This window comes from Coffea arabica, chromosome 2c (genome assembly GCF_036785885.1).
Source record: "Coffea arabica cultivar ET-39 chromosome 2c, Coffea Arabica ET-39 HiFi, whole genome shotgun sequence".
In the NCBI taxonomy this organism is placed as follows: Eukaryota; Viridiplantae; Streptophyta; class Magnoliopsida; order Gentianales; family Rubiaceae; genus Coffea; species Coffea arabica.
In genome coordinates, this window is record NC_092312.1 from 10,258,735 (window position 1) to 10,281,499 (window position 22,765).

Here is a 22,765-nt window from a genome sequence, read left to right on the forward strand (position 1 = left end):
AACTAAATAGTTATCTAATACAACTGAGGAAGGGAAAGGAAAGGAAAGGAAATGTAATGTTCCACAATACTCAAAAACAAAAAAAAAACAAAAGAAACTAATTTATACTACTATTTATCAAGTTCCAAACTAACATCCTTTGACCAAGGTGTATTTAAACAAGCCAAAATAAGTCCACAAACTTGAGCGTATATCTTCACCACTCTCATTTGTATTTCTGTACAAGTGATTTGCTTTTCTCTTTATTTGCATATGCATGTAAAATTTTTGCTTCAATGTACATGCACATATGTTTTCTTAGTTGAGCAAAATTATCCAGATGGAATCGCGGAGTTTGACCATTGAATTATTAAAAATCTGGTTTTGACAACTAAATTATCTAAAATTTAGAGATTTCATACCATTCCATTAGATTTAATCGTTAAATAAGATAGATCTGAGTGCTCATACGATTCACGAGACAAGAAAAGAGGCATAGTTAACAATCAAATCTAACGGAATTGTTCGAAATCTAAACTTTAAATAGTTCGATGGCATATGTATCTTTCAGTGGTCATCCAATAGTTCGAAATCTAAACTGAAACGATTCCAAAAGTTCAATGATCATTCAGATAAATTTGCTCTTCTTACTCCCTTACATGCATATGTATGTAGATCTTAGGCTATCTTTCTCTAAATAAATCCATCTGATTATTTGAAACTTTCATCTGGATGCAATCCCTATATTTTAGGGCTTTTGGGTGCAAGTAGCATTAATTGGATGCTGGTGGCAGGCTTTATCTATCTTACTACAAGTTTCATCTACTAATGTTGGCAGTGTGACTAGGAGCACTTTATAAGAAACAGATTTTGCAGCCCATCTTGCAGCGGTACAGCGCAATGCATGCGAAAATATTTTAGTGTCCACTTTTCCCAACGTATTTTCTGTTATAGGCTTGTATGTATCTATCTAGCACTAATCTTGCAACTCTTTATAATGTCGATTTTCCAAATAGTTGATGGTAACAAACTAACTTCTCTCTGAAAATTCAATAGGAAAAGATAAGCACTTGGTCCGTACTTGACAAAATGTGAGAGTTAAACATTCTGATCAAGTGGCTAACCTGGTCCAATAGCACAAGGAATCAGAAAACTGGCGGTGTCCAATTATTGCTGCAACATTTTCCAGTCAAATTGAAAGCACTCCACGCTGCTGGCTCTGAATAGCGCACAATCTCTCTCAGTCATGCCTAAAATGAATGAGCAACTCTTACACCTCAATCGCATTAGACCATGGGAGGATGCCCAACAAACTCTAACAAAAAGATTCCCTCTTCCCCTTCTCTCTCCCCTACCAGTGTGACCACTAGCTATATAAACACACTTTTCTCTGCTGCGTTTTTTCCTTGTAACTTAAAAAAGTCATTCATAGTAGTGCCCATATAATTTTACTCAAAAGTGATGGCAGGACTTGGCGACTCTCCCTACGATGATTATTGCGCATCTGAGTGTGAGGATGAGCACAAGGAGTTTAAATCAAAGAACCTCGAGGCAGAAAGGAAGCGGCGGCGGAAGCTCAGTGATAGGCTGCTCGAGCTGCGCTCACTAGTCCCAAATATCACCAATGCAATCATCCGAAAACCCTTTTAATTTCTTTGAAATATAATTGTTTCTGTGACCTATCCAGATATGATCTCATATATGGATAGGTACAGAAGTTTGAGCTGGAACATGATTTCCACCAGATTGATTTTCTGGATGCAAACTCATTGACCAGTTGCCTAACTCAAACTTGTATGCTTTGTGCAGATGAACAAGGCTACGATAATAACTGATGCAATAGATTACATCGAGGAGCTACAGAATACGGTGAGAGATCTTAGTGACCAACTCTGTCAGATGGACATAACTCTTAAAGAGGACATGGAAAGCCAAAATAAATACGTTACTGATCCTGCGAAAGAAATGAAGAACTGGGGAATTGAGGTACCACCTTATCAACACCTTAACGGATCTTAGTAGCAATATAATATAATCGTTTTGAAGATTGCAAAACTTTTTTTCCCGTATTTTACCTACTTTATCGCTGCATTTCTTGCCGGCAACAGACAGAAGTTAAGGTTACTCGCCTTAATGGAGCCAAGCTCTGGATTCAAGTAGTTTTCCAGAAGAAAATTGGAGGATTTACTAAATTGATGGAGGCCATTAGTGTCATTGGATATGATCCCAAAGATGTTAGTGTTACTACGGTCAAAGGAGCACTCTGCGTTACTTCTTGTGTCGAGGTACGGATTAATTCTCATTTCAGCCGCTTAAAAGTTCAAACTCTTCCTCTAGAATTTGGAATGCGAATCAAACAAGTTAAGTCTTCACCAGGCCTGTGCTAATGTCACCAAAGAAAGGCATCAGTCTTTTAGAGTGTTTTTTGCATTGGAATTCATAGTTACCTATGGCCAGAGTATCGATCTCATTCTTTTCTTCTGAATTTCAGGCAATTCATGATGGATGTGTTGAAGTAGACCAAATCAAAAATTTCTTACTAGAGACCACCAGACGCATATAATACAGTCGCAGTGATCATTGTGTGAGCCCTCAGTTGCATGTTTGTCTTGCAACCAGTTAATATCAAATTGGAGTGATCTTCAAATATCCCAAGATGAAGTTCCAAAACAACGCAGGGTTTTAATTCTGTTTTCTGCTTCCTATCTGGAATATTTTAAGTGCTCGTTGGAGCTTCAGTCCAAAAATCATGTAATTGCTTTTAACCTAAATGAAAGATGGATAATTGTAACGATTCGAGTGCTTCCCGAGATAGTTATTGAATTATGAAACTTCATAAGCAGAGAACTTTGAAGTATACAAAAACACAAGAAGAGATTTGGTTAGGCTAAATCGATAATTGTATACATCTGTTTCTCAGTTTCTCTGCCTCATGCTTGGGATGAACCTCTCAATGGATTGTAGACCTTTAATGGATGCCAACAAACTGGTATTGCGAAAAGGTTTCCCATTTCTCCCTTCTTTTGCCATTTTCTCACTCCCACAGAAAATGTTCTGTATAAGTGGGAAAAACATGAAAGGATTAACCTGATCCAAATTAAATGACGTATGATATTTTCCTTGGTTCTATTGTGTGTGTAGCTATGTAGTTAATTGATTCCTTTTCTATCTTGATGGTGAAAAAAAAAACACTAATTCTACATCCTAGAAAGGATTGCAGGACTTAGAGACTCTGCGACAGACTTGGACGCACATGAGATGGTTTCAGCCACAGAGCTGCAGTGCACATTTATCTTTGTACTCCACGACCGCAGCATGAATTTTATGGCTGCTTTTCTGAGTGGAATGGTCAATGCGGTTGCTTATGGTTTCCCTGATTTCATGACCAAGAAGGAGCAATTGTATATGACAGTAGACATAAACAAGAAAAACTAACCTGCAAGGCAGAAATTTCTTGCTTATGATAGCTAGGTTATTACCATTTACCAGCTTCCACTTGATGGTCATCTCTAAAGATTGGTTTGATTATTTAGGACTGGAGATTGTGTCAACTGCATAGAGGACATGACGACATTTGCCCTTTTACCTGCTCTTCCTGAGCATTTTTTGGGGAGAAAGAAAACCACATAGAGATGGTGGGGGCTTTGGCATGGATCATGAGCATATCTCGATCCATATGCTACAGTGTAAAATTAGAGTAAGATTTTTGGTGTCATTGTATGTGAATAACTTCAGTTTTCAGTTTTCGTATCCTTAATTCTTTGGTGGTGACAGGATTTATCAAGTCGAATGACATTGATTTATTTCAAGGAATTTAAGAGTTGACAAAACATCACCATCTTTGCAATTCTTGAAGAGAGGGAAGACTACTGTGGTTGCCGAAGTTAAAGCTCGGCATGCAAATCCACGAACTCCACAATCAAAGTAGAGAATATGTAAACATATATATCTCTGCATCGGCATAGGAAGAACATACAGTCTTACTATGATTAATTTTAAATATTGTCTCATTATTTGATCTGATTTTTTTTTCACCATAGTCAAATCTAATATTCACGTAATCCATCCAGTAAATTATGGTAAGAAACTTAAATCAAGTTTGTCTTTGATCCAACATTTCCGTGGCTAAACTGCTAACCAGGCTAAAAGCAAATGCCAGAGCCTATGAGTTCAAGTCCACGAGAATGTTTAACAATCACAGAAGAAAGCATGAAATTGGATCGCTATTTTTCCCAAAAAATTTTTTTACGTTTTCTGTAAACACATTTTGTAATCAACTTTTAACCTCACGTATATCAAATCATTACAGTACATTTTTCTACAAAAATTCTATGAAAATAGCAATCCAAACGGGCTCTTAGTTTCCTTGCACAGAATAATTCTTCATTATATGGGCAATCTTGGGACAGTACATTTTTCTACAAAAATTCTATGAAAATAGCAATCCAAACGGGCTCTTAGTTTCCTTGCACAGAATAATTCTTCATTATATGGGCAATCTTGGGACTTGCGGGTCAAAAGGCAGTCGTGTTTAACCTCGCATTATTCTATTTCTGACCAGCCCTCCATCCAAGAGTGTTCAAGGAAGATCCAATGAATCTCAATATCCCAGAACGAACTTCCCCAAACCACACCTCCCTTGGTAAATTACCACCATAAGATCCAAAGATACAGCCCATTCCAAATGGAAATCTGAAATCATTATGTAAGTTTTAAAGTTCGAAGTCACTGAAGCTTCACCTACTTTCTCTTAAAATATTCCAAACAAAGGCGCGCTCAGGAATTTTTTCCTGTTTCGTCTACCATGCATATAAATCTACTCATTGATTCAGTGAACTAAGAAAACATTCTTCTGCATGCATGACCTCTCATGGCTAGGCTTCTTCTGGTTTCTCTTGTGTTATCTGAGCTATGCATCTTTATCGGATATGCGCACGGCACCAGAAGAGTAGGAGCCTTTCCAAACATCGCAGCTCCTATTCCTTCTCCAGCTCCAGCTCCAGCTCCATCAGGTGGTAGAATGAACCCGGGATCAAATGAATATCCTGCGATCACGCATATAAGAAGCAGACACCATTTTTTCGACAAATCTGTGGCTGGTGGAGACATGATCCTTGGTGGATTTGCTATTTCTTTGGCTGTTGCGATTTTTTGTTATATCCGTGTAACAAGAAACAATCAGAAACATCACGGCTGAGAGTCTAGACTGATGCCTTTATTGGTTCTAAGTTTGTAGAGGTTTTAGAAGCATAGGCACCAAAGGTAGAAGATGAGATGATTCACAAAGTGTCGACTCGTAGTAGATTTGCAGAAGAAATTTTGTCTATTAAATTCTCTTTGCCTCCCCTATTCTTGTAGTTTTTTTTTTTTAAATTGTTTTTTTCAGGTTAGGATCGATGATTAATTTCTCTTTCATTAGATTTCATCTATTGATGTTACCTGTGAGATCTGAACAATAAATAATCAGTGAGATTCAGTAAAATAACAGATCATGACTTTAAAAGATATAATCACTTCTCTTTTTTTTTTTTTTTTGGCATTTTTTGCACATAGTTTCCTTTCGTAATATTATGAGATTTAATCATATATCCTGCTAGGGATTGAATACAATGAAGCTAATCCTCATTCAGTCATCTCCAATTTTAATTTTTTTTTTTTTAGGTTAGTCTCTTGTTTTAATTTTATCACCCTAAATAATTCAGACGCGCTCTCTCTCCCATAGGATAGAAATAATGTAGATTATTCAAAAAATAAATAAATAAATAAATTAGTTCCATGTCCCTGGAACGACTCCTAATAAAAGCAGGTCTGGACTATGGTACTTGTAGATGGGTTATGGACCAATGCGATTTTTTGGGATTGTAATGATGGGCTTGCTGCTATTGGGAACCATATGGGTTGCTATGCCGGTCCCTCTCTTCTCCAATTCTTCCCTTAAAAAAAAAAAATTAAACAAGTCAACAACAACCAAACCAATTTAAACAATCATAAATCATACCTTCATCAGATTTCACTCTCTTTCTACTCAAAGACCACTTGCTTTGCATTTCATGGTTGATGAAGCATCACGTAACAAATAGTTCCACAAGTAATGTAAACAGGTTGTGCTAAAATATCTTGCTTTTCTTTTAACCTTTGCAATATGATTAGACCAGCGATCAACAATGTACGTTTTATTTTATTTAACCCATCAGTAATGAAATCAATTTTTTTTTTTTTTTGGGAGAGGGGGTGGGTGTAGGGGTAAGGGGTATAATCAGTCACGACACAATCACGAGCCTTCTAATTAGTTTTTTTTTTCCTAATAATAACAATCTACATTACTCGTATCCTATGGGGTAGGGATGCTATTGAACCGAGTCGAGATTGAGTAGCACCATGCTTGAACTCGAACTCGATTACTATCAGTGCCACTTGAGTTCGAACAAGTATATAAATTTGAGATTGAACTTGATTCGACATAATAGAAATTAAGCTCAAACTCGATTCGTTTGAACTCGAGTAAACTGCAAGCCTTATTGAGCTCAAGCTCGAGTTTTTCTTTTCTTTTTTTTTTTTAATTTTTTACATTTTAGATTTATCAGATAACCATTTTGCCATTCATCACTATTTTCACTGAACATTACTTCATGTAAATTTATTAAAATACGGGCCCATAATAGCCATTTCATAATTAAAATATATAATATATAAATAATATAGATACTCGATTAAGTTCGTCGAGCACTCGAGCAGTTATTACTGATGCTCGAACTCGACTCATTACACAAAGTGAGTAACTCAACCTAGAGTTTGAGCTCGAATTCGATCAAATCGACTTCGATCCAAACTTTTGATCCTGACAAGCTACTCGCAAGAGGTTTGATTTGCCTGCATCCCTATTATGGGGAGGAGGTGGAGTTCAATTGGACTTGTATAGGAACTCGGGGGTGAACCTTCGTGTCTGGCAATTAGTCAAAGAAACTCGAAATCATTTAGTCTTAAGAAAGCTGAACCAACATTGACCTCACCACCTAATACATGCATTCAAATATTCCTTCTAAAATACCCAAATTAAACATTTCAACTGATACTTTCACTTTCAATCATAATTTTCTAACCACATCTCTGGACCCAAAGCTGGCACTAGGTCATAAAGATATAAAAAATCCAAGCACAGAAACAAACACATGAATTCACAGCCGTTGGTCTGCCAAAAGCTTAAGAAGAAAAATAATCCTTGGACCCACAATGCCGTTCCTAAAGCTATAATATTGTCATGCAAATAAATTATACCATTTGCCAACCATTTCAAAAGGGCATCCAGGACAGAAGACTATAATGTGTCAGTGGTCTGGGACAGCTCTGTTTCTTGTTCAGGACTGTTATATCTGTGCCTTCACCAATCATTTTTCTGACAATTCTTGAAGCTGTGTCCTTCGTTCGGCCGAGGCAATTGTCATCGGACAAAATGGTTGTCTCACAAAGGTGGAATTATCCATCAGTCATGTATACATACACATGACTGGTTATGTGTTTCCAAACAACAGCCGAGGCCTGTTAAACAATTCACGGTGCAGATACTGTTCATAATTCAACATTGACTATTTAAAATTGTTTGGATCTTGTGACCTACAAAAATTCGATCCGAATTGGTAACTAGAAATGTCTTTTAGGTGTACAATTTATCTTAATTTCTTTGAAATGGTCAATTGCTGTAAATCATTTGAGAGCTAAGACCTTGAATATATTTCGTTTGGCATAGTTTGCTGCACACTAAAACAAACACTTACGTCACTGTTTTGCTTTAGGGGTTCATTCTTCTATGACAATGACGATTTGTTTCTTTTTTTTTTTTTGGCTTTCAGTGGCGATAGAATCCAAATGCAGAAAAAAAAAAAAAAAACTCTGAGAGCAGAATATGATAACTGATAAGCTCTAATGAGACCCTTCTAGATCGAGTTTGGGAAGCGGTTGCAAAGCATTGCAAGGCTCAAACTTCAGTCATTTCTTAGTCAGTTCTTTTTACATTTCTATAGCCATCTACATGACAATCCCAGTCATTCTTTTCTTCAGTTTCACAAACACAGATGCAACACCAAGATCAGATCATATCAAAATTATGGCTGAAGTTGAGCAATCAATTAGTCCTCTATCTCTGAACTTGAATTAATCCCTTCTCGCCATCAATCTTCTCCTCCACCTCATCTGCATTTCAAATCAAATTTATAAAATTAAACAATATTAAATTGATGCATTATACTACTCATTTCGACAAAATTTTTTTTTTAAAAAAAAGCATTTTGCTTCTCTATCAGAATTTAAAGGAAATTGGAATCTATTTTCTAAACGTAAATGCAGCATAAATTCCAATTTCATCAGAGAACCATAAACAGCCTAATATTTGCAATCTTCTTCTTCTTCTTCTTTATTTTTCGCTTCTAGAAAAAAAAAATAAAGAAAAGATAATCAGAGAGACTAGAGAATTTCAGAAGAATAAAAACAAAATTTGCTACGATATAGATGAAGGTAAGAAAACTGAAGAATGGGATTAAGAGAAAACATTACTTTGAGGATTGCAAACAGGAGGCTCTTCAAAGAGAGAAAGGGACATCTGTCTGTGAGCCAAGCCAATATCAAAGAGAATGAGGCCGGAAGAAGGATCATAAACTATGATATCTTTCACAGGCAACCACAAAAACAGCTCTTCTTGAGACAAACCCTCCACCCCGGTAAGTCCACCGTAGGTAAGATTAGCTCTAACCACGCTGTCAAAGAAAACCCTGGTCTCAAACTTGGCCACACATGGCTTGTCCAAGTAAACCTGAAGAAGCCCATCTTCATCAAGATCATATGATTTTACTACATCTTTAGGGAAAAGTCCGGCCGGCAAGCCTTGGCTGACGAGGAGCTCATGGATTGACCCTGATGCAAGAGGAAGAAGAAGAAAGAGGTGCAGAAGAAGTTCAGATGTCAGGTATGGCGTGAGGTGGTTTTTGCGAAAGGTGGCCATGGGTGAGGAAAGTAGGATAAAAAACTTGGCTTAAGACTATATGAAGTAGGAAGGCAAAAGAGTGGACTGTAACAGGGTTTACGGTGTGAATTGAACGGGCCACTTATATACTATGTTTATTTCTTTAATTTTCGTCGTAGACTGTTGAGATATTAATATTTGCCAAGCTTTTAAGTCTCTTAGTTAGATTTGCATAATTATTAAAGGTTTCAAAAGTATTTCTATTTTGCGGCTAGAATCGTGAGTAATAAAATAAGGTACTCATTTTTTTCAAATAAATGTTGTGATTTAATTTTCAAGGATTTGTTCCCTATCTCCGCAAATTAATAGTTGTAAATTTTATTTCCAACAAAAAAAATTTGGACATAGTTCTCAATTACGTATTTGTCATGTCTACCACATTTAATAGTTGGCATTCTTTCTTGGAATATAATTTTGTGGTTTAATTTTCAAACAAAAAATTTCTTGTCTTGAAAATTATTACATGTTTGGATTGAGATGATTTCAAATAAAATAATTTACTTCACAAATTCCAATCACCTTTTTATTTTTCCAATCACCTTTTTCATCTCACATACATCACATCACAAAAAGTGCTACAGTAATTATTTCAAATAAATCATCCAAATAAACTCCTAACCTATAAAAGTGTTACAGTATTTTTTTCTAAAATAGTATTCCTAATGGTTATTTAGTTTTCAATTAATCTTTTCTTTGTATCTATCAATCAGTGGTATTGGTTTCTTTTATTAACATAGGTCTAGTAAATTTCTTAACAAATTTTTGTTGTATTCCTCATCAAATTGAGTGTCTTGCTTAAGTCCTCAAGGGTTTTTTCATCGACTAATTGTTATCTCCAATAAGACTTTTTATGTATGCATTTCTATTTTTTGCAAATATTATGGTGGAAATTGAATTGGTGGCGGTCTCTTTTACAAAATAAATTACATGGTTTAATTTTCAACGACTTTGTTTGTCATATCTCTAATAATTAACTTTTTTTATTTACCGGTTTCTGATTCAATGACTTTGTTTGTCGTATCTCTAATAATTATCTTGTTTTATTTATCGATTTCTAATTCAATGACTTTGTTTGTCATTTCTCTAATAATTAACTTGTTTTATTTACCGATTTCTAATAAATATAAACGTTAATTCTCAACAACTTATTTTTCATATATCTGAAAATTAACAATAATAATTCATTTTTATGAAAAATGTTATGGTCCAACTTTAAATTACGTTTTTCCCCGCGTCTTTTATAATTAATTATTTTTGGCTTCTTATTTTTAGTAAAATTTAGAGTAAACTCTCTACGACTTTGTTATCGTGTCTCTAAGAAATAATAGTACATATTTAATTCTCAATGAATTCTTTGTTGTATCTTTGAGATTAATTTTACACGTTTCCTTTTTATAATTGTCGTACTTTAATTGTCGACTAAGTTTGTCACGTTTTCAACATTTATAGTTTTAGTTTCTTATTTTAATAAAGACATAGGTTCAATTCTCGGCAATTTACTTTTCATGTCTCTTGGATTTAATAATTCTAATTACCTTTTTATATTGAATTTTGAAGTTAAATTCTCAACCACTCTTTTTCGTGCTTCTAATAATTGGTTAGTTTTGCTTTGCAACTTTTGACCAGAATTGAGTTTTAATTCTCAATGTCCATTTTTGTGTTTTATAAGGATCAATAGTTTATATAATATTTTTGAAAGTTTAATTTTGGACAAGATTTTTGTTATGTCTCTCATTAATTTTGAGGAGCATAATTTAATTCTTAACAATTATTAGCCAATTAACTTAATCATTAATCATAGTATTTTTTGTGTTCAATTATGAAGAATATATTATCACACTTCATCAATGTTTCAAAAAAGATAGAAAGTGTGACATTAAAAATAAGAGTTATTCATTTATGGTGATGAATTGATATAATTTACCACCCCCCCAAAACAAAAAAAAATTATCTCGTGCACCACATAGGGAAACATTAATAGTTCGAGTAATGAATAAAACCTGTAAAGAAAAATTTGACAATAAAAAATGTAGCTTTATTACGCACTTAATTAACTAATTACAACATATAGAAGGCTTGAATGATTCCATTAGTATTTGAAACTTTGTATAAAGAAAAAGAAAGAAAATACTAATTTCTTTCTCATTTATGTTCACCCAAAAAAAAAAAAACAAAGAAGCATTGTCTAGGTTTTCAATTCTTCAATAGATTCAAAATTAGCTTTTTCTTTTAGAATCAATAAGCAAATTTTTAATTTAGGTTTCCATTGTAACTGACAGGTGCCGAACCTGTGCAATAATAAATACCTACTCGAGAAAAATACAGATTTTGTATATAGCGGTGAGTAGGGTCGAATCCACAGGGACTGGGGATAATTCGTTTCTTCTAGAGTCCAAAGTATGGGGGGTTTTTGGATCAAATACTAACTAAATAAATTAAATGCAGAAAATAATTAATTAAAAGAAATACTTAGAGAAACTCTAGCCAAGGGTATACTTCAGAAATGGTTCATGCACTGATCATTGATGCAAAAATAATCCCAACATTTATCAATAGAGTGGTTATAGTTGTCTCGCACGCGCTAAACAACCAACCCTTCCTTAATTTATCGATAGCTAAGGTACGACCGTTAACTATTTCCCTAACCCAAAAACAATCCTAGGTACGACCGTAGGATTTAATTTCTGGTTTGCATTAATAATTAGAAAGGCCCAATTCTAATTAACAAACACGCTACGAGGGTTTGTTTAAATTAGATCGTATGTTTCCCTGACATAAACCCAATTACGCCAGTTGCTACTGGGATAGAGATAACGAACAATTACGGATTCAATTACCTCTATTTAGCAAAATAGCCTGTATGAATAATTAATTATTGCGCACTAATCAATCATAAACAAGAGCTATAACAGTTAAAAGCAGGAAACATATGAATACCAATAAATAGAGGAAACAATTAAAATAAATTAGATCTCACAGTAATTGTTGAACCATATCTTCAGTTGTCCCCTTGACTAGAATTGAGAAGCTAGTTCTCCATTAATGGAGAACCAGCTGTGCAAAAGAGCTATTTGAAGTTTACAAGATTGTTCCCAGCCAAAAATCGGCCAACTAGCCCCGGAATTCAAAAGTAATAAGAACAAAGCAATTGTCCTCTTTTATTTCTGCCGTCAAAAGAAGATCCGAATTTGTTGCTAGCTGAAGTCTTTATCACGCGGGATCCGGCTCTTTCTCTTCTTTAGTTTCCTAATGGAAAAATACTACCTAATAGAACTAGTTTCCTAAATAGCAAAATAAACCACAAAAGAAAGTATTTCAAGTTTCCTAATTCAACAATAAGACTAGTAATTAGAATTCAAGTCTTCCAAATCTTCCTCTAAAGCTGCCTAGAGTTTGAATCGAACTTGGAAATCGATCCCGAACGTGCCACCATCAAATTAATTGGAAGATTGCCCCTTTTTGTCACGTTTTGCTCTTTTTCCTACAATTTAGCACCATTAACCAAATATAAGTAGAATCCATCAATTAACGCAATATTTGGTATAATAAAAGAGGAAAATAATCATAGAATTAATCGCAAAAATACAACTTATCAATTTCTCCCACACCTAAACCATGCTTGTCCTCAAGCATGAGAACAACAAATCAAGCAATCGAATTCAAACAATGGGTATTGCTCAAATCGTCTATTGCCAAAATACAATTAAAATACATGTCAAGTATTAGTGGCAATTTGCAAGGAATATCCCTCCAATTAGCTTTCAAGATCAAAAACTCTTTCAATTTATGACTAACTAATCTAAGAATATAAAATACTTAACCAGCATCCATAAGCAAATGGTTCGACTATTAAGCAAAATCTCAACATTAAAATTCATGAATCAGCGGGCTAACAACTCATTCACACACTTCCATATTTTTCACTATTAGCACATATTTTTTTTTTTTTTAGAATATCCCCACACATGAATGATGATATTTTTTTAGGGGGAACGCTTAGTTTTTAGCCATTCAAGCGTTTTGACACGAACTCCGACATTGGCCATATGAAGGAGCCCGGTTACTCAGCCATCATCGCTTAAAAACCACATACTCATAGCTATCATCGCGTTTTGACGCGAAAGTCGACATTTGTGGTGAAGACTCCCGGTTACTAGGCAACGATACTAGCGGAGTATAGCCTAATACTATTCATAAATAAGCACCAAAAATAAAATTAAATACCACACAAACCCGCTTCATTTCTCAAACATGGAGAACTAAGATTAATAGCTGAACCAATTTGCACAAAAAATGCTAGATAAATATTTACAATACTTAGAAAAGTTAACCAAAAAGTGCAAAAGTCACAAAACCTCAAATATTTACCAAAGAGATACCCTTAAAATCAACCATGTCATACTCAACACCTTAAAGTGTAAAATTTTAGCAATAGGAAAATTTGAGACATCTAACCATCGTTTATCAGGAATAATCACAAATAAGCACAAAGATAGGCAAAAATTGGACAAAATTCGACAAAGTCAAACAAAAATTCCAACAAAAATGCCTACACTTTCACTTTTCAATAAAATGCCAATATACTACTTCCCCCACACCTAAATCACACATTGCCCTCAACGTGACAAATAAACAGTAATAGCAAGGCGAAGGGCAACGGGACTTCCCTGAATACGTGGTGGAAGGTTTCGGGCGGCTATGGAATAGGTGGGAACGGTGGAGTGAAAATGGTGCTACGGTGGTGCGCGGCAGTGAAAAATTGTAGAGGGAAGGAGAGCTTCGACGTGCGTCTTGATCCAGGCGAACAAGAGTGCAACAAAGAACATCAAACCAGCAAATACTCACTGGTGGCTCCAATTGGGTCAAATGCAGGAACAATGTAGTCCAAAATCGCAACAAATGCTCTAAAGATTTAGCAATTGAAATCAAAAGGTAAAATACTCCCAGCAAGTCAATTAGACGCCACCAACAGCAATAAGCAATGGAAGTGGCACAGTAGCCTTCCAATTCAACAAACAAATGAAGAAAATACCCAACCAAAGGCACTTCAAGGGACGCAAGACAGAAATCAGCAAAGTAGAACTCAAGTGATACCAAAAATAACCTCAACAAAGCAGTGAATTCGACCAATTTGAATACGTAGAATACGGTCAGAAATGCCTCCCAAAGATCAACAGAGAGCGACAAAATTTGCCCACCCAAAATCTGTCCAAATGGCTCCAATTGGACAAGAAATTACACAACTCAACCAACCGAAATTAGCAAATAAGCCAAGAAACCGTCAAAACCAGAAATAGCAGTTCAGAATTTGGACTACAACTAAAACAAAATGTTTGGCAGTTTTCAATCAAGTAGCCCACCAACTAGAACCAAGTATCAACAAATGTAGTTATAATACCCCAACCCGTACCACTGGTGCCCAGACAGGAAAGAATTAAATTCAATGGCAGCAACTCAACCGCAAGAACTTAAACTTTAAAATTAATCAACCAGTACCACTGGTGAGTCACAGGGCAAACGATAAATCAAACGGCCAACAATCGAGCAGCAATTAACCTCAATTCAGTTCTAAATGAACCCAGAAAATGCTCAAATCATCTCCTGCGTTATCCAACAAATTTACTCAACGAAATCGTAATCATCAAGATCCCATCAACATCAAGAAATTGGAATTGAGGACCAGAAAATTATTTAAGAAAAACCTGGCACCAGGGAGGTTGGGATGTTGGCGTGGCTGAGGTGGGGGCGACCCTGAGCTGGTGGAAGGCAACAGGCCCGCGGGCTGGGCTGCGGCGCTGGCAGCGTGCGACAGTGATGACTGGTAGTGGTGGTTGTGGAGCTCGAGCAGGCGGCGGCGCGGCTCCTCAGCGAAGTGGACCGTGAGGTGGTCTGGTTGTGGGCGAAAGCTGAGCGCGAGGGAGGAAGTAGGAGGTTGACCGCTGGTGGAGATAGCCAACAGCAGTGGCGGAGGAGGATAGCAGACAAAACAGGAGGAAAGCTGGAGTGGCGGTGGTGGTGCGCAGAGCTGGAGTGCGGCGTGCTGGTGGCGCGGCTGTCGCAGAGCTCGGGCAGGCGCTCATCGCCGGCGGCTCTGGTTGAAGGAACAAGAGAAAAGGGGAAAGCAGGGGCAGCGGGGAAGAAGGAAGAAAGAAAAGAAAAAAGAAAATAAGAAAAAGAAAATAAAATGGTTTTTTTTTTTTAACTAGTCTTACCGAAATTCTCCAAAAATTGAAATTGCTTTTGTAAAAATTTTATCTCTTTTTTTTTTTTTTCAGAATAAGGAACCTCTGGCCTAGGCGTGGGCACGTCTAATTGCTATAGAGCCCGCAGATCCTGAACGAAAATTCCTTTCCCTCAAGCGTGACCACCTGGCGTGGGCACGTCTAACTGCTATAGAGTCCGCAGATCCTGAACGAAAATTTCCTCCGTCAGGAGTGATCATCTGGCGTGGGCACGTCTAACTACTATGGAGTTCGCAGAACCTGAGCGAAAATTCCTTTTTCTCAGGCGTGACCACTTGGCGTGGGCACGCCTAACCGCTAATTCCCTGCCACCAAACAACAAATCACTAAATGCAACTAACACTTAACAAAAACTTCAAGAACATAAGAAAACTAAAATAAAGAGCCTTGGGTTGCCTCCCAAGCAGCGCCTTTCTTTAATGTCTTTGACTAGACATGCTATGCTTGTTCACGGAGGATAAAATCTTCTGGCTCGCTTCAGTGTTTCATCTTCAATGTGATCCTGGTAACCCTCATAGATGGAGTAATCCTTGAGCACACGAATTGCGGGCTTCCATGGACTAGTAAATGGTGCTAAACAAGTCAACAATGATCTGCATTCTCCACTCACTTCTCCCTCACTTGCATTTATTGGTTCAAGATATTTTACCATCTCCACTCTTAACTTATTCCTGTCATGAAATTTTAAATTTTCTGATATAATAAAATCAATTTCAGTAACAGGAGTTAAAGAATAGGAGTCAGGAAAGTATTGATTAAGGAGTGGAGAAGATGTCACCGCATTTGGAGATCGTTCACTGGATTCATTCACTTGGACGGGTTGATATTGGGAGCTCATTTTCTGCACATTAACTTCCTTTTCAACTGCATCTTTAGATTCGTCTCTTTGAAGTTCTTGCAGTTCCATATCATTTGACCGGATAATTGCACTCTCATCTTCCTCAAGGCTAATGTTGATTTGTGAGGGCAATTCTTCAAGGTGAGAAGCTAATCGCTCTATCCTGGATGTCAATTGTTCCATTTGATCTGCTAGGTTACGCCTGCTCACTTGTGTCTCCTGTTGAATTTGATATGTTAATTCAACTATCTCTTCAAGAGACATACCTGACATAGATAATGATTCTTGAGACTCATACTGCTGAAAATTCATTTGCCCTGTTGTATAATCATAACTGTAGTTATCCCACCATCCTTGATCATACCCGTTTGGATTAGGGTTATACCACGTTTGAGACCAGGGTGAAAAATCTCCATAATTATTGAATGGGACACTCAGATCATCTTGATATTCGGGGCACATACCGGTTGAATGATCCCTGACATAACAAATTTCACAGGTTGCAGCAGCCATTCTTTTTTTAATAGAGTTTATTGCCTCTAAATATGCAAACTTAGAAAAATAATCAATCTCATTACCTTCCCCGAAAACAAAATCCAGTATATCACCAAAATATGGAGTGTTAGAAGCCATAAACTATATAATAAAAAAATAAAATAAAAATAAAAACAAGATGAAATCAAAAAAGAAACAAAATTAATCTGGCACCAGTCCCCGGCAACGGCGCCAAAAATTGACAGGTGCCGAACCTGTGCAATAATAAATACCTACTCGAGAAAAATATAGATTTTGTATATAGCGGTGAGTAGGGTCGAATCCACAGGGATTGGGGATAATTCGTTTCTTCTAGAGTCCAAAGTATGGGGGGTTTTTGGATCAAATACTAACTAAATAAATTAAATGTAGAAAATAATTAATTAAAAGAAATACTTAGAGAAACTCTAGCCAAGGGTATACTTCAGAAATGATTCATGCACTGATCATTGATGCAAAAATAATCCCAACATTTATCAATAGAGTGGTTATAGTTGTCTCGCACGCGCTAAACAACCAACCCTTCCTTAATTTATCGATAGCTAAGGTACGACCGTTAACTATTTCCCTAACCCAAAAACAACCCTAGGTACGACCGTAGGATTTAATTTCTGGTTTGCATTAATAATTAGAAAGGCCCAATCCTAATTAACAAACACGCTACGAGGGTTTGTTTAAATTAGATCGTATGTTTCCCTGACATAAACCCAATTACGCCAGTTGCTACTGGGATACAGATAACGAACAATTACGGATTCAATTACCTCTATTTAGCAAAATAGCCTGTATGAATAATTAATTATTGCGCACTAATCAATCATACACAAGAGCTATAACAGTTAAAAGTAGGAAACATATGAATACCAATAAATGGAGGAAACAATTAAAATAAATTAGATCTCACAGTAATTGTTGAACCATATCTTCAGTTGTCCCCTTGACTAGAATTGAGAAGCTAGTTCTCCATTAATGGAGAACCAGCTGTGCAAAAGAGCTATTTGAAGTTTACAAGATTGTTCCCAGCCAAAAATCGGCCAACTAGCCCCGGAATTCAAAAGTAATAAGAACAAAGCAATTGTCCTCTTTTATTTCTGCCGTCAAAAGAAGATCCGAATTTGTTGCTAGCTGAAGTCTTTATCACGCGGGATCCGGCTCTTTCTCTTCTTTAGTTTCCTAATGGAAAAATACTACCTAATAGAACTAGTTTCCTAAATAGCAAAATAAACCACAAAAGAAAGTATTTCAAGTTTCCTAATTCAACAATAAGACTAGTAATTAGAATTCAAGTCTTCCAAATCTTCTTCTAAAGCTGCCCAGAGTTTGAATCGAACTTGGAAATCGATCCCGAACGTGCCACCATCAAATTAATTGGAAGATTGCCCCTTTTTGTCACGTTTTGCTCTTTTTCCTACAATTTAGCACCATTAACCAAATATAAGTAGAATCCATCAATTAACGCAATATTTGGTATAATAAAAGAGGAAAATAATCATAGAATTAATCGCAAAAATACAACTTATCAGTAACCGACATTTTATCAGTAACCGACATTTGAGTCGGGGGATAGGCTTTGTAAGTTTGAAGCACATATACCCAGCTAAAAAGCTAGACAAATTGCTTGCGTCTAAACTTGGATGCAGCTGCATCTGCATGGCAACAGGCAAGAAAGTGACAATCATGTCACGTGAATAATCTGGGAGAAGAAAGAAGAAGCAGAATCTTCATCAAAGCTGACGAATAATCCCTTGTCCCCTTTTGGCGAATCCGACGACGGAAACTACGAGGTTCGAGCTGCTTTGGATCTTTCTTCTGCCTTTTGTTCTGTCTAATTAAGTATGTTTTTGTTTTGTTAATTATACAACTCGGTTCGGCGGACAAGTTATTGACGGATAATGGAGTTTAGATGCAAAAAGGGAATTTTTCACTTCAAAAAGGGAAAAAAAAAAGTGTTAATGAAATCACAAGTATACAAGAATTTCATTTTGTTTACTGCATTTTATTTTGTTAATTACACAATTCCGTGAACAAGTTATATTGAAGGCAAAAGACCAAATAAAATGTGTTAAAGAAAGCACAAAAATTATTAAAAGAAAACATATGTATATAAGCAGGATTAACCTTTCTTGCACTGTTAAATATTTTTGACACGGACATGTATAGATGCATAACGTTTAACCTTCATTAAAATTTTAGATTTTATTTTTACGCATATACCAAGTACATACACGGGATCTTGAAATAAAATCATTGCACTTAGACTGGCAATGTTCTAACCTATATACTTGACAAGTGCACTACGTATTATATATATACTCTTTGCATTTTATGTGTAGGAGAATAACATGCACTATATATATATATATATATATGCTTCCCTTGTAAACAGTAGATATTCGGGATCCAAACTCCCAATCCAATGCGGGATAGCTAGGCATCGAAAAGGGTCTTTCTTAACCACTAAAACGAAGCCTAACAATTTATTATTATTCCATTAAAACGAAGCCTAAAAATTATTATTATTATTACAGATGTTATTGTTATATACGTATGTAGATGCATACATACGTGTATAAAGCTCTCAATAACTCGGACTCGCCTTCTTGAAAGTGACAAGGTTTCCAAGCATGCTTGTGATTATTTTGCCAACAAATTGTCATGATAAAAAGTAATGCGCATAAAAATTGCCATGGCGGTCATAAAATATTGGCCACAATCCTCCTGAAATCGCGGGCTTCCTGACTAAGAACAGGACAATAAACAAATGAAATGACGCCTTTTAAACTTTGTAGCAGTAGTATATTTGTCTTAATATAGTGGCACCTAGACAGCCACTTTCTTCCTCCTCATGACTTTCCAGGTCTAGCTAATGATGATATTATGGTACAACCATTTGATTGGAATGTCTTGTGCTTTTGTCGAGGTACCTTGAGTCTTTCTTGACCTACCTGTCCGCAACTTTCCCATCTTTAACTCGTTCTCCTCTCTCCCACCCATTGTTTGACTACTGTTTTGAAATTTATCTCAAAATTAAGGGATAATTTGAGAAACCGCCCTTGAGATTTTTTACAATTTCACTTAATTCCCTTGAGGTCTTAAAAATTACACATAACTCTCTTGAAGTTACTATTTTGGTAATAAAAACTATCAAAATTTTGAATGAATACGCTCTTGAAATTGTGAAATTCTTCTCACTTTCTCATAAAGCTCCTAAAAAAAGAAAATTGAAGCATGCACAACATCACAAATCCACTTTTAACCCTAATGTCTATTGCTCTAAACCATCCATATTCCTATATCGTAAATCAGTACCACTATCTCCATGGTCACCGCCGCCACCAATCCCTAAATTATAAAACCTCAATCTAAACAAATAAAGAAATAATAAAATAAAATAATTAGCACCATCAATCTCACCAAAACAAAAAATCACGAGCTACATTAATATAAAACCCTATCATTGAAATGTTGGAGTACTAACACCAGCCTCATTCTTCTTAAACCTTTAGTACGCATCTTTTTTTATTCATCTCCAAACCCTCCAAGGAAATCTAAAATTAATTTGTAATATATTAAAAGGACATAATTGGTTATTTCATTAGTGAATCTTATTTTTGTTTCCATTTAGTGTCTCGTTGTGTGAAATGCATCCATATGCTCAAGATTGGGAGCCGATTGTTTAATTGCATGAAAAATATTAATATTTTAAGGTTATTATGGTCATTTTATAGAATTAAAGGAGCTAAGTATAATATTGAAAATCTCAAAGGTACTAGAATGAATCTGTCAAAAATCTCGGCGGAGGTTTCTAAAATTATCCCCAAAATTAAATATTAAAGATTTATAGACACATTCACATGAGAGTTGCCAGGACTATATGCCGGAATAGCGCGACGTAAAATCTTAGATGAGACTAATTTAGTGAAATTTTTTAAAGGTAAAATAGCCGTTTTATTGAAAAAGACAAAACGAAGCTAAAAAAGAGCTACAACTCAACCAAAGGAAAAAAAAAGAGCTGCCTAGCTGATCTGTATTGCTATCTAAACAAAAGAGTATACGCAAGTGAAATCTTTTCGGCGCTTTTTTTTTTTTTTTTTTTTTGCCTTTAAATGCGCCTTTTTTTTTGGGTTGCAGATTTGGGGCTAAGCTCCAGTACACGAATTCAGCACTTAGTTAGAATCAGTAGTATTACCTTTTACAGCTTTCTTTGTTTTTCACTGATTGTCCAGGCATATCTCGCAAGAATTTGTGGTAAAACAAAAAAAAAACAAACCTTCAATAGTTTAGCTATTCCAAATTGCCAGATGAATAGAACTTTTTTGGATAATCAGGACACCAGTATAGGTGAAAATGTCAATTGGTTGACTAACTCAAATTTGAAAACATGCAGTTTCACGAATTCTAAAAGCCATTTTTGAAAAATGAATACTTGCTTTAAGTAACTTGGCAAGCAATTGTCTAGTAGACGTTAGCAACATAAGTGTGTTTGGATTGTGAGTTATTTGCCAAAATATATTTGCTTACATCACCATTACAATTTCCAATACACCTTTTTATCTTTCCAATTATTTTTTTATCTCACATAAATCACGTTACAAAAAGTGCTACAGTAAAAATATCCCAAATAACTTACAATCCAAACACACTTAATTAAGTGGAAATGCCAGTAACCCCGCAGTCTGTTTGGATAGAGGATTATTTGCCAAAATTTATTTGCTTACATCATCATTACAATTTCCAACGCACCTTTTTATCTTTCCAATTATCTTTTTATCTTACATACGTCACATCACAAAAAGTGCTACAGTAAAAATATTTCAAATAATTTACAATCCAAACAGAGTAACACTCCCAATGAGATATTTTTTCCGTAAAAAGATCTTCTATCTCATTTTCTGTATTATTTCCTATTCCAACGTCTATTAAATCACTGTATATCCTTGGTAAACATCTTATTTTAATGTTTTTGATGCAGAATGGGCACAAATTTCATTTGTTTTGTGATGTGCAATGCATGATAAACCTATTGTTAACTTCAGATTATATATCAACCGCCAAATCAGAATCTACATATCGTGGAACCCAATTAGTTGCCCGTGATCAGCTTCCCAAATTTTAACCATTTAAAAATTATTCTGCACTTGAAATGACAAAAGATAAATACTTTTCTATGGAAGAAGTGAACAACAGACTGTCACTTCATCAAGTTGAGTTCACAGGATAAACGGGTAATTAATTTTCTCTATATTTTTCTAACGGTTGTTGTCGTATCACAGTATCAGAACAAGGTACTTCCACACCGTTGTCTTTTTTTTCTTTTTTTTTCTAGAGCTATCATTAGGGGTGCTTAATGGATTTTCAGTGATGTATTTATGGTATTAAATTTTTATTATTAATTCTCTATGATCAAAGCCCAGTTGTTTAAACTAATGACATGTTTGATCGAATCAGATTGATTTTTGCATGAGATTACAACGAGCCCAACAAGTTGCACCATGTATGTAGGCCTGCGATTTCCAATTCTCTTCGGCCCCATCCAGTTGAAAATCGAGTTCCAATGACTCTTAGGCCTTAGCAACGGGCAACCTTTCAAAAATAATCATGGGCAAAGGTGGAACTCTGAAAGTGGCCCAAGTAGGAGCAACAAACATTTATCAGTAAATATACATCGTCGTATTAGTCATCACTGATACGATTGAGTTGAATGTACGATACATATTTAAAATTTAAAATTTAAATTTTTAATTAAAATTAATTGTTATAATTTAACGGTGATAGTATATACACTAACAGTGTATTGACAAGATTAAGCTCTAGATATGGAATTTAAGACTGATAGTCAAATTCTTGGAAAGAGTTGAAAAAAGTCAAACTGTAGAATTACTAAAGAGAAGCCAACATCCAGATTCCAGAAGCGAATCATCATCAACTAGCTGCAACTTAATTTTGCATTCAGGTTTCTATCCTCTTCTTCCTTTTCTGATAAAATGATAATTTTGTTGATAAACTTGCTGGATTTCGTCCAGTACCAATTTCTTAACAAAATCGGGATTGTTTCTATCCTCTTCTTTGAGTTTGTTGACTTGGGCTCTCCTGTTTCTACCAGGCATATATGTATTCCGTTGCTGCCTTTTCTTGTTTGATATCTTATCCTTTTATCCT

The 22,765-nt window shown here is 35.6% G+C and overlaps 2 protein-coding genes across 3 annotated transcripts; one reads left to right on the forward strand and one right to left on the reverse strand.

Annotated features, from left to right (window-relative positions):
* Nucleotides 1-1,215: 1,215 nt before the first annotated feature.
* On the forward strand, nt 1,216-2,818 carry LOC113725874 (transcription factor DYT1). Its single transcript, XM_027249277.2, has 4 exons — nt 1,216-1,605; nt 1,789-1,965; nt 2,088-2,264; nt 2,471-2,818. Exons 1-4 carry the CDS (start codon nt 1,441-1,443, stop codon nt 2,540-2,542), a joined length of 591 nt encoding a protein of 196 aa, XP_027105078.1. The 5' UTR covers nt 1,216-1,440; the 3' UTR covers nt 2,543-2,818.
* A 5,036-nt stretch (nt 2,819-7,854) lies between these two features.
* LOC113721907 (uncharacterized) lies at nt 7,855-9,071 on the reverse strand. Of its 2 annotated transcripts, XM_072074275.1 has the most exons (3): nt 8,527-9,071; nt 8,346-8,399; nt 8,003-8,166 (listed from the first exon to the last, which is right to left on the reverse strand). In XM_072074275.1, the coding sequence occupies exons 1-2, from the start codon at nt 8,969-8,971 to the stop codon at nt 8,356-8,358; spliced, it is 489 nt and encodes a 162-aa protein (XP_071930376.1). In that variant the 5' UTR covers nt 8,972-9,071; the 3' UTR covers nt 8,003-8,166; nt 8,346-8,355. The 2 variants fall into 2 exon arrangements, with proteins under 2 accessions (XP_027101387.2, XP_071930376.1); XM_027245586.2 differs by lacking the exon at nt 8,346-8,399 and having other exon boundaries at nt 7,855-8,166; nt 8,527-9,070.
* Between the last annotated feature and the right edge of the window lie 13,694 nt (nt 9,072-22,765).

Bases quoted from the DNA above. Each gene is read 5' to 3' on its own strand.
- LOC113721907 (XM_027245586.2), bottom strand. From the start codon at position 8,971: ATGGCCACCTTTCGCAAAAACCACCTCACGCCATACCTGACATCTGAA. The intron at 8,167-8,526 runs GTAATGTTTTCT...TTTGAAATGCAG, and splicing joins TCCTGTTTGCAATCCTCAAA to ATGAGGTGGAGGAGAAGATT.
- LOC113725874 (XM_027249277.2), top strand. From the start codon at position 1,441: ATGGCAGGACTTGGCGACTCTCCCTACGATGATTATTGCGCATCTGAG. The intron at 1,966-2,087 runs GTACCACCTTAT...TGCCGGCAACAG, and splicing joins TGAAGAACTGGGGAATTGAG to ACAGAAGTTAAGGTTACTCG. The intron at 2,265-2,470 runs GTACGGATTAAT...TCTGAATTTCAG, and splicing joins GCGTTACTTCTTGTGTCGAG to GCAATTCATGATGGATGTGT.